Below are 12,929 nucleotides of genomic sequence, written 5' to 3' on the forward strand. Positions count from 1 at the left end.
AGAGATTATTTAATCAAACCAAACCTAAAGCCTGAACAAACCCTAAACATATTGCCCCCAGCTATGGATTGCTCTCGTGGAAGATCTGATGAGTTTTTTTAATGTTTAAATAGCCTTTTTTTTTGAGTGAATCTTGGTTGGTAGCTGATTTTACTTGTCCTTTTGGGGTTTTTTCTGTAGCACTTTGATATTTTTCTTAAAATGTAAATTTTGTTATAAATAAAATGTATTATTAATATTATTAAAGCATATTTCGGTGTACAGAACACAAAAACTATAACAAAGAGGGATGGTTTACACAGTAATGTTTGACAGATTGTGGTAATGTGCTGCACCCTCCACAACCGAGAACAGAATTGATGGTTGTATTTACAGTTTTATTTGATTTGTATGTTAACTTTTCATGAATCAGACTCTAAAACAATGCAGACGGCGTGCAAATAAAAGGCTCCATCATCGAGTGCAATTCATTCCTAGTGAATTGCCCCTCAGCACGCCAGTGTATGTTTATGTTCGCTGATGATTTCAGCCCCTGATGAAGAGGGCTTTTGATGTTTTTTATGAAGCTCTTGTGCTTTGGGCTCATGGAGTGCCAGGAGGGACACATGACGGGTGTCTTTTCCTGCCTCCGCTCTGGAATCTTTCCACAAGTGGAAAAGGCAAAGATAAGAAGGGAAAAAGGCTTCCCCGACGCTTCCTCTTGGTCTCGCAGAAGCCTGGTGACATCTTAATGTGTCTGTATCAACCAGCAACTGGCAACCGTTTGCATCCAGCACTCTCATTTCACAATCCAAATCAATTAAGGAGAATGAATCACTGCGCTATTATTATAACTGTCAGATTCACTTCTTACTTACAAAGATGAAGAAGAAACAAATGAAGCGCCTGCTATCTACTCCTCCCTTTCCCCGAGGGCTCCTTCTTCAAGCATTTTCTCCCTTTTCCTCTCTGTCTTTCATTCCCTTTTTTCTTTCTCTCGTTTTTTTGTTCTGCTTTCGATACCCTGCTTTCTATTTCCACATTTCTGGTCGCCTCTTTCTCTCCTTTTTTAGGCGATCTCCCACCCTCTCCGCTAAATAATTTAGATTTTACAGTTTACTCGCCGGCTGCCAAGTAATTCAGACGAGCTCATATGCAAAACAGCGGGTGTGAACTTTAGATTTATATTTTGCCACGCTGGTCATTAGTATTGTGCCTGCAATAATTATAGTAGGACAATAATGGCTTTTCCCTGTTCTGTATACACACACGCTGCTTCCCTTCATTTGCTCTCCTTCTCACTTTCCGTGCCCTGCTGACACGTCCAAAGTGACTGAGAGGAGAGGGGGAGGGGAGATGGACAAAGATAGAGGGAAGCAAAAAGCACATCCATCATTTCTTCCCCGTGGTCATATAAATCTTGTAAGGTCTGTAAAGGTCAGAGTTCATAAAGATTGCTCCGAGTTGTGCGTGTATGAATCAAACATTTCAGGTGTGTGTGTGTGAGTGATTTCCCGATGCTGCTTTTAAGGATGTGTGTGACATGGTCATGACCCGTGTCAGCAAACTGTCACAAGATTTTCTAATTTGTGCTTGATGATGCTTCAGACAGCACTGTCTACTCCATTACAAGACCAAACTGTGTGTGTGAAGGGGGAATTTCCGGAGTTTAGGGCATTATTTTTTATGAATACTTTTAATAATAATAATTCCTTACATTTATATAGCACTTTTCTAGACATTCAAAGCGCTTTATACAAATTGGGAGGAATCTCCTCATCCACCACCAGTGTGCAGCATCCACCTGGATGACACGACAGCAGCTATATTGCACCAGACCGCACACCACACACCAGCTGATTGGTGGAGAAGAGAGTGAGGAAACCAATTAGGATATGGGGATGGTTCGGAGGCCATGATGGACAGATGCCAGTGGGCAAATTTGGCCAGGGTGCCGGGGTTATAACCCCTACTATTTTTCAAAGGACATCCTGGGTTTTTAATAACCACAGAGAGTCAGAACCTCGGTTTAACGTCTTATCTGAAAGACGGCGCTCACTGATTAGTATAGAGTTGCCATCGATATACTGGGGCATTAAGACCCACACAGACCGCAGGTTAAGCGCCCCTTGCTGGTCTCACTAACACCACTTCCAACTGAAACCCAGCTTTTCAATGTGGTCTTCCATCCAGTTACTGACCGGGCGCAGTTCTGCTTACTGTAGCTTCAGTGGGTGACCATGTGAGAGTTGCAGAGAGTTTATTCAGCATTTATTTGATCAGAAGTACATTTACATCAGGCCCATAGCCAGGGGGGCTCGGGTGGTTTGGAAGCACCACCCCTCACTGACAAAGGTCCAAAATTTGTCCTATTATCCTATTTTGACTGCTAAGCCATCATAAATAGTGCAAATAACTAATCGAGAAAGGCTTTAAGACCAAAGGGAATCCCGGTGGGATTTCAGTTAATCAGTTTTGGCCAACGCAAACAATTATTTTTGTAAGAGCACAACATCCAAATGTGCAAGAAAACATCTGACCTAAGAAAAGTCATCTTTCACCACTGTATTGTTTTTAAAAAAAAAAAATTGACAAGTAGCTTTTATTCTAAATCCTGGACCTTATTCTTGAAAACATGACCAATAAAAAGGTGTGAAGCACCATAAGCGGCCCATATTAAAATCAATTTAAATACTATTTTGGCAGTTATTCAATGTTGTTATCCATGAATTTTCACATGTGCTTTTTTTTTACAAGAGAGGCTAAAAAAATAGTGAAGCACTAAATTATTATTCTTACTAGTTTATTATGTTTCAGATTTGTATTATGTTTCAGATTTGTATTATTCAAAAATAACATTTGTATTATTTTTAATGTAAAACTTTGTTTTCTAATGATATATGATGTTTATCTGTAATATGTAAATATTTATCGTATTTCTTTATATATATTTGCAAATGAAATATTTTTGCTAAATCAAAAAGTGTGATTATGTTGACCATCCGACAAGCTAATTCAGCTAAAAATAGTGCTTAAAATGTCACCTAAAAAAAAGTATTTAAATCTCATAATTAAATAGAAAAATGAAGCGAATAAAAAGGTCCACCTTTTGAGAAAAAAGAACCACCCATTTCAGCAGTCTGGCTTTGGGCTTGTACATTTAGCAAACGCTTTTAACCAAAGCAAATAAGGGGACATTAAGCAATTCAACATGAAGAGGTACAACATTAAAATTGAGGATGTTTGTAATATTACAAAAATTCTATTTCAAAGACTAAAAGAGTACAAACAAATCATGAAAGTATATTTTAAAATAAGCAATGTTTTAAATCACCAAATAAAAAAATTAAAGTGATTACTGGTAGACCATGTGACACTAAAACTGTAGAGATCATTCTGGAAATTCTGCTTTGCCTTTAAAATGGTACTTAAAAAATATCTTTAATGCAACTATACTATAAAAGTGATTATTTGACTATATAGTACCTTTAAAAAAGTGAGAAAACCTGTTGATTTTAAAGCAATTAATTGACTTTACTTAAAAAGGTGAGTAAACCTGTTGATTTTAAAGCAATTAATTGACTTTACTTAAAAAGGTGAGTAAACCTGTTGATTTTTCAAGCAATTAATTGACTTTAAATGTGAGTAAAATTATAAAAATGAGGTCAACTCAGATCACAGATTTACAATAAGCTTACAGTAGCTCATACAAGTTTTACAGCATTCTTCAAAATATCATATTTTAAGTTCAAAAGACAAAATAAACCCATTGGAACAAGTGAAGGGTGAGTAAATGATGACAGAAATGTCAGTTCTGGGTGAACTATCCCTGAACTGTGCCAGAAACAGAACATTATTTACAACAATTTTACCTTTTCGCCTTTTGCAGTTCCACAGCCTTTCAAACGGTCATTAGCATGATCAAGAAAGTCTGGAGTGCACGATTCCTTTCACATATGCACTGATACAAACTCACACATTATCTAATGCTGTCTGTATACAACACAAAGGCAGGATGCGTATGCCATCGTTCATCAAAATAGTGCTTGTGCTTATTCTGCATGGTGCAAATAAAAAAAGGGGAAGACGGACTGACTTTGACATTCATCTTTGACTACAGCTCAAACACTAAGACCATTTCTGAGGCAGTGGATTAAAGATAATGCTGATTTCAATACACAAAACCCCCAATGTATTAACAGGGGTTACTGAGATTATTTTTGTTTTGATGTAAACATTATTTTGACTGTCAAAGTGCCAATAGCCACTGACTTGCATTTGACGAATAAGAAAGAAACACAATTTTAGCAAAAAAAATAAAATAAATAAATAAATAAATAAAATAATAAATAAAAATCTTTTTATTTATTGAAAATATCTTGGAGTAACTGGGTTAATACAATAGTTTTCATCTAACGTTTATGACTTAAATAGGTTACACTTTATTTTAAGGTGACTTACATTAACTATTAATTTATCTACTTAGTAATTTTAATTAATTAAATGTACTTACTATTTGGTTTGAGTTATAATTTTGGTTAGGTTTGGGGTTAGTTACATGTAACTTTTCAAAAATTATTGTAATTATATAGTAAGTGAATGTCACCTTAAGTTAAAGCATTACCCTTAAAAAAAAAAAAAAAAAAAATATATATATATATATATATATATATATATATATATATATATATATATATATATATATATATATATATATATATATATATATATATATATATATTGTTAGGCATTTCAATGATGTTAACAAATATAGTTCTTTGCCAAATAAAGTTTTAATGGTCTACTGAAGATAAATGTCACCTACAACTTGGATTCTGTGAGAGGGAGCAAATTTGAATTTTGGGGCGAACTTTGTTGTTTTTTAAATATATATTTATTGTATTTTATTATTCAAACTAAAAATTTTGTTTGATAATACATTTTGAGTAAACATGTTCGAACAAAAAAATTTAAATAAATCTAACTACACTAGCATGTATTCAGGCAAAGACTGAACTGTGTTTTCAGGGCAAGGTGATGTCTCATAAATGTCAGGCTGACACACACTAAAAAAACATGGGCAAAATAATGGTTTGATATTTCATATGTTACCTTTTACATTTTTGTTGCGTCACAAATCATTTCATGTCTACTACTGGGGCAAGCTGTCATAAAGGTCAAATGAGTGTGCAGTGAACTGTATCTCTGGTGGAATGTTCAATAGCCATTTCTGTCAAGATTTTTGGATTGTATCTATTCAGAAACTAATCTATATGCTGCCGGGTCCCACATCTAACAAGTTTGATCTTCATTTGTGTGTTTATCTAGGGGGTGCTATAGGCAGCAGAAGGCATCTCCATGAGGAGCGGTAGAAGATGCCGGAACTGCCAGCGCTCCTGCTGTCGATTTACTTCCGCTTCCTGTTAGTCACTGTGGTTACCATGCCGCCTTCTTCCCTGAGCCAGACCCCTGTTCTGTCATCCGTACGGATGGGTGAGTTACACATTTAAGGACCAGTATGGTAATATGTGGTCCTACATTTGTGTCTTATAAAATAAAAATTTCCAGACATGTATTTAATGGCAAAGTTTACCCAAAACCCAAAATCTTCTCATTTACTAATCCTCATCTTGTTTCTAACCTGTTTGAGTTTCTTTTCTCAGTTGAACACAAAATACAGTAAGATATATTTCTAAAAAAGTAAACTGGTAACCATTGACTATCATAGTTGTTTTTCCAATTTTATTGCACAAAACCCAAATGCACCACAATTAACTGCAAAAGCCCCCAAATTATGTTAAAAATATTAGGATAAAATCTGTTGAATAAGAATAATTTTTATAAGTTTTATTCATGATTTTCAAGGATGAGGACCAAAATAATAACTCCTGCTGTATTTAACCCACCCAATGTCAGTTTAGCCAATTATATTTCGGCACCCTGAGATGCCTTGGTGGAAATGCAACCAAAATGTGACCTCCGGTGGACAGTAGCAGACTCCGAAATGAGATGCAGATTCAGAGTTTCTGTGTGGAGTTTGCATGTTCTCCCAGTGTTCGCATGGGTTTCCTCCGGATGCTCTGGTTGTCCCCACAATTCCAAGACATGTGCTATAGGTGAAATGGTTAAGCTAAATTGTCTGTAGTGTATGTGTGTGAATGAGTGTGTATGGGTGTTTTCAAACGATGGGTTGCAGCTACAAGGGCATCCGCTGCGTAAAACATATACTGGATATGTTGGCGGTTCATTCCGCGGTGGCAACCTCTGATTAATAAAGGGACTAAGCCGAAAAGAAAACGAATGCATGAACTATTTCAATTGGATTTTTTTTTTTTCTGTTTCAACAGTAAGGCTAAATGTTCATCAGTCATTAGTCAATCCTTCATCCCACACAATCTTGAATTATCCAGAAATCATTTTAATACGCTGATTTAGTTCTCAAATAATAATAATAAAATTATTATAATATAATAAAATAAATAAATAAATATGTTCTATTACTGTCACAGTTGAAAACCAGCAGGGTTGCTCAGCATTTGTGGAAGTTGTTAAAACCAAAGAACAGTATTAATTTGAAAAGTTTACTTTTAAAACAATTTAACATTTACTTACTGTTGTTCTTGTTTAATTTAATTAAGTCTTCATAATTAAATTATGAATTAAGTACATTTATTTAGTCTAGCTGAATAAATGTACACATTTTTAAATGAATGATACAAATATAATACTAAAATGCTAAATGAAAAAATCATACAGTCCTAAAATATTTGAATATTAAAGCAGCTTGAATTGTATTATTTAAATCTAGCATAGTGTGTGACACAGTTTTGGTTCGTGAAAACTGAATACTACTAACTAAAAAAAAGTTACTAGATCTTAAAGGGGTAGTTCACCCCAAAAATACTGTCATCATTTGCTCACCATCAACTTCCTTTAAACTTATTTCAGTTTAATTTTTGTAAAAACTTTGTAAAAAGCTCAAAAAATCTTCAAAATAACCAATTTTTTGTTGAATAGAAATAAAATAAAACCCCATAAAAGTTTTTATTACTTAAGAGTGAAAAGAGTGTTCCATTTAAGGTTTTGGTTGAGCTTAAAGATTAACTATGTTCAATTAGATTGTCTTTGTTATTGACTTAATTATTGTTGTTTGACATGGTAGATTAACATAGCACACATAAATCTTTAATCAGACCTTCTGAGAATTTCTCTCTCTGCTCTCTGACTTTACCACTCCTCCTTCTCTTTTCCCACAGCTGCTATTTTGGATGACAGCTCTGTCTGTGGCCGTGGGGAGCGGTTAGCTTTAGCATTAGCACGTGAGAATATCAACAGTGTGATGGAGAACCCAGCTCGTGCTCGCGTGGAGGTCGACATATTTGAACTTCAGAAAGACTCACAGTATGAGACTACAGATACGAGTGAGTAATGCACACACACAAACACCCTGAACACAACAGAGAGAAAAAACAAACAAACATTGAAGTATATAGAGGAGCAGAACAGCCTACAATAAAAGAATTTAAAGAATGAAAAGCTCTACATTTTCTGTCATAGTGTGCCAGATTCTACCAAAGGGCGTGGTCTCTGTTATCGGCCCCGCCTCCAGTCCCGCTTCCGGCTCTATAGTCAGTCACATATGTGGGGAAAAAGAGGTGAGCCTCATCTAAATATTCATCTTTGGTTTGTGTTAATTCTTTCACTAACTATAAAATGTCCCTTGTTTCTGCTCATTCTTAGATTCCCCACGTCAAAATCGGTCCAGAAGAGACTCCGCGGCTTCCTTACCTGCGCTTTGCGTCTGTGACTCTGTATCCTAGCAACGAGGATTTGAGCCTTGCCATCGGCTCCATCCTACGCTCCTTTAGCTACCCATCGGCTAGTCTGGTCTGCGCTAAGGCCGAATGTGAGTCCAAGACCTCTGCTCATTCTCAGCTATTCTGGTCTGCATTCAAGCTTGAAAATGTAAAACTGGAGAACAAACAAACAGATGAATGAAACACTTGTTGATTAGGGATGTTTATAATTATGTTAATGGCTCTTCTTCGATTCACAATATTTCTAAGTATTTCACAAAATTAACATTAAACTACGCCGCCCTCCACTAATGTTACATCCTTGATAAATATTAGCAAATGCACCGTTAATCAGTGCTAATTTACTTCAAAAATATCTGCCACATAGGAATTAACTGAAAACAAACAATAATAAACGGCACAGTTTTATCAAAAAGCAAATGCTTTGGTAAAAATATTTGTGCCTTAACTATTTGCACCCCAATGAACTCATATGTGCACCAGATTTGTAATATTTAACAATCAATTGTTAGGGAATTTAGCACACCTGGTTGACTAGGAACAGAAAAATTGTTCAGCCATTACCTCCTGTTTTACAATGCAATCCATCAAAATCGGTAAGACCAAATAACAGAGCTATGGCAAAAGTGTTGAGGTTCACAAAATGAAAAACGGATATAAGAAAACAGCAGCAACACTGAAATTCAGTGGTTCATTTCCACAATTATTATTTTAGGATATTAATTATGAAATTACACTGAACTGGAAGTGTTATGAATCACACTGGAAGAGGATGTGTGTTGTCCCACACACTGTTGGGAGCAGGGGCGGACTTAACCAATAAGTGAGGTAAGCAGCTGCTTAGGTACACAGGGAATTGGAGGGCCCAAACCAATGCCAAGAAACCGATATTAATCATATAGCTCATTTATAAATATTATGTTAAGAATAAAATATTTCTGCAACTGGTAAGATTTTAACGTTATTACTTATTTTGTCAAAACCGGAGGCCGCTCATGAGTAGTGAACTGTTCCTTTCTATGCTCCACATGCACAAGTGTGAGTGGTCCAAATACACTGTCAGTCTGCCAGCGATCAGAGTAGAGCTGAGGTAGAGGTAGGTAGAGTGTACAACAGTGAGAATTTTGAGAATATTTTGTGGGAAAAAAAAAGTAGAAATAAGACGAACAATAAAACGCAGCTTCCTTTGCGATCCTGCTGTCTGGCCAAAACCCTCTATCAGATGATGAGCACTGTTAGCTTGTTAAGAAAGGAATTGTTCAAATAAAATAACATTTCCCTCAGAAAAAAATGAAAGGCAGCCGATTTAAAAACAGCAATTATGTAATTTATAAGAAAAATGGTGACTTAGTGATTAGTTTGACTGAAAAAGATTAGATTAAAAGATTAGTTTGATTGATTGTAAATGAAATTTGTTTAAATATTTTGTTTATTATAATATTATAATTCTGTTCATTATAATTATATAATTTTGTTCATTATAATAATGAAAAACTGTACAAATGTACGCACATCCCACTTAACTGGGTGCTCAGCCAAAAAAACTGCAAATGAAATATTCATCAAAGGCGGCACCAAACACCAAAGCTCCAAAAAATACTAATTTAATAAAATAAAAAGGCTGACACAAAGCGTGTAACGTTTCGAGCCACATGGCTATTTATCAGACAATTATTAAAATAATAAAATCTAAATCACAATTATGTAGTTAATTTGTGAACTTATTGCAATTATTTTTACATTAAGGCCCAATCCCAACTCTACCTCTTAGCCCTTCCCCTTTATAGTGTCTTTTATCTCAAGCACATGTTTTAATACATTCGTAACGGCGTTCATGTTTTATGTTTAGAAAAAATTAAAAAAAACACTACATTTTGCTATTTATAATCTATAATAATAACTCCTGTATAGCAGTCGCTCAACATACTTTCACATCTGTTCCTCGATGACACTGGAATCCCCTGTCAGAAAAGTCTAGTGGCTGGGAATGAGCTTTTTACAGTGTCTGCTATAAAGTTAATGTTGTTTTCGTGTGTTTACATAGATGAATATGGCCATGGTGTAAATGCACAGTACAGTTAAGATCTTATTGCCATATTACATCATTATAATACTATAATATATGCCTTCAGTGATTTCCTCAAGACAAATACCAAAAAATAACACAACTGGAATCACTACACTAGTCGTAATCATCGATCTCATATGAAGCAAGAGATTGCGGTTACATATGATGACGTGTACAGGTGTTGTAATGCTATCACATTTCTAAGGGGTAAATTTTGAAGCCCTTCCCCTTCACACTGTTTCAAAGGCCAAGGAAAAGGGGTAGGGATACAAAAATAGAATTGGGATTGGGCCTAAGACAATAAAGGTGCCTTTAAATATTAAAATATATAAAAAATGCTTTAAATATTTTTTTAACATGCAGTTTATTTACAAAAAAACAAAACTAATTTACAGAGAAAAAAATATCTATAGAGAAAGAGAATGCTTTGACTTGTTATGCTAGGGCCTTATACATTAAACTGCTTTGGGCCCCCAAATCACTAAGTCCTCCCCTGATTAGGAGGATGCTTCAAGTAGACAAAAAAATCTCCAAGAAGCTGGAGAATTCCAAACCTTATTGAGACTTGGGCTCAGAAATTCTCCAAAACTTCGGACATTACCACAAACTTTTAGGAAAGGTTTCAGGGTTGAAAAAGCCTCTGCTCTGATCGAAAAAAAACACACAAGCACCTTAAGTTATTTTGTTACACTTTTAAAAAAATTCCGTAAAAGAACAAAGAATGTACTGGCAGAAAATTACTAGGACATTTTCTGTTTTTTACAGAATTTTCTTCATTTAAAAAAAACTGAAAATTCTGTAAATTTTACGTAAAAAAAACAAACAAAAAAATGGAATGTACTTGAAAAATGTACCAGAACAATTGCTATTAAATTATGGAAGTTTCCTACATTAAAAAAACAGAAATTCTGTAAATTTACATGATATCCTCAGTACAATGAACTTTTCTATTAATGATTATACAGAAACTTCCGTAAGCTTTACACATTCAGAAACATAAATTAGCAAAAAACAATAAAACAATGAAGACATATTCTAAAACCAGCTTTGCTTATAAATGTGCCAATAATACTGGAAAGCACTGAAAATTAAAAAAAAAAAAAAAAAAAAGTTATTGCACCTTAACCACAAGATAACCACCATCACATTTTTGCCACACTAACCTTTAACCTAGGTATACTGTATGTAATAAAACTGTGGTTATACAGCTGGCAACCAATGGATCAAGAAAACATCGGTACTACACATCAACTATAATAAACCCTAGGCTAATTAAATGTTTTAAATGATTTCATCTCATCTGCCCAATCAATCGTCTTTTCTCATCAAACACTCAAGTAACAATATGCATTCAAGGTTAATGGGCGAGATGAAATTACAAAAGTTCTTGAAAAGACTGATAATGATACTGCAGTGCTGCCATACTGCAAGCACTAACAATTACTTTGCTGTAATAGGTAGCTGTGCCAATAAAACATACTGCTGGGCAATTACGCAGCATGTCACTGGACAACACAACGTTCATGTAATCTGAGAATAAATCTCCCCCCCTGCTGCGCGTGCTAATGTGTGAGACAGCACCACGTATGCAGAGTGTGTGTGCTTTTGTGTGTTCGGACGTTCTTGTGTGTTAGAGAGGGCATCGCTACATAACGCTCAGCTCTGACCCAGTTGGCTGCACTATGGTTGCTATGGCAGCAGAGTAGGTGCAACTTGCCACTCATCAAGCTCATTTAAAATGGTGGCAAGAGATGGAGAGAGGCTCGCTGCTGCGCTACTGCTTCTCGTTTAACAGATAGAAAGCAATTTCGCAAGCCAGTTTTGACATGAAGGTTTTCATGTGCGTTGTGTAAAGCGATTTCTTTGTGAACCTCATTGCCTTTAATTTATGAAACTGCCATCAGATGTCGCACACTTTGTTTTAGCTTCAACAGTTTTTTCCTTTGGTGACCTCGTCTGTCAGACTGAAAAAGCATGAAAAGAATGACTTAAGAACTGCGTAAACATATTTCAAGTCGCTTTTTTAAATAAAAGGTGGTTTCAAACAGAAATTGACCATATGATTTTTATGGTCTCCAACACACAAAAGCTCTGTTTCGAAGCCTAGATAGCATCATAAAGGGTGATTCACACAGAATATATTTCAGTTTTAAAAAAAGAGATGCAAGGCAGTGAAATGAAAAACAAAACGCATGTAATAGAACAGTTTCAAGTCCAAAACATTTAAAGTGAGTGGATGCTGGTGAAACATTATTGACCTCACTGTCCTACACTCTGTCTACCGGCTACCTGGAGCCTCATGTATCAACGCTGCGTCCGCACAAAAACTTTCACGCTCAGAGTCACTCACGTTTAAATTTACTAACGATGAAATGAACGTGAGAATGTGCGTTGATCCATGCCAAATTCATGTCTGGCGTACGTTCATTTCTTGTGTGTGTTTGTTTTATTTCCATTGGCAACTCCTAAAGGCAATTGTGTTAAATTGCACTCTATAAAGTATCTTTGAGCCGTGCAATGATAGCTGCATGGGACAGGATCATCCGCATGTCTAGCAGGTATATAAGGTTTCCTTACCATACAGTTGACCAGCCAAACTTTAAAGCGCAACTTGCAGCGATCGCCGGTTTTTCCAATGTAATCGGAGCAATCGACTGCACGCACATTAATATAAAGGCGCCATCTGAAGATGCATTTGCATACGTGAATCCGAAACATTTCCATTCAATAAATGTGCAAATAATATGTAATGCTCAAATGCGCACCCCATTATACACACACTTATTAATGATTCCTACTTGTCTTCCTCATGATGAAGAGTAGGCAAAAGGAAAAAAAGAAGATTGAGTTCATCAGACGCTGGATTCAAACCGGGTTCATGATTGCAAGTTTCAAAGCATGTTGCCATGCGCTTTACGAGCTACGCCACTTGTGCTGTTGATGTCTGCTCTCTGCTATTTTAATTCACTCACAGTGCGATGGTCAGACCACACTGCTAAAACCGTGTTAGCTAAACCCTCCCACTCTATTTCTTTTCTTTTGTTATTAATTCTGGAGGACAAACT

General features: G+C 35.7%; 1 protein-coding gene across 8 annotated transcripts in view; it reads left to right on the forward strand.

Annotated features, from left to right (window-relative positions):
• Positions 1-12,929, forward strand: part of grik5 (glutamate receptor, ionotropic, kainate 5) — a 220,668-nt gene that overhangs the window by 116,728 nt on the left and 91,011 nt on the right. For all 8 annotated transcript variants that reach the window (XM_073925382.1, XM_073925383.1, XM_009292105.5 and 5 more), the window contains 4 exon segments: positions 5,308-5,472; positions 7,236-7,400; positions 7,537-7,634; positions 7,720-7,885. In XM_073925382.1, the coding sequence (XP_073781483.1) occupies positions 5,355-5,472; positions 7,236-7,400; positions 7,537-7,634; positions 7,720-7,885 (547 nt within the window). In that variant the 5' untranslated portion in view covers positions 5,308-5,354.

Source organism: Danio rerio, chromosome 16 (assembly GCF_049306965.1).
Source record: "Danio rerio strain Tuebingen ecotype United States chromosome 16, GRCz12tu, whole genome shotgun sequence".
In the NCBI taxonomy this organism is placed as follows: domain Eukaryota; kingdom Metazoa; phylum Chordata; class Actinopteri; order Cypriniformes; family Danionidae; genus Danio; species Danio rerio.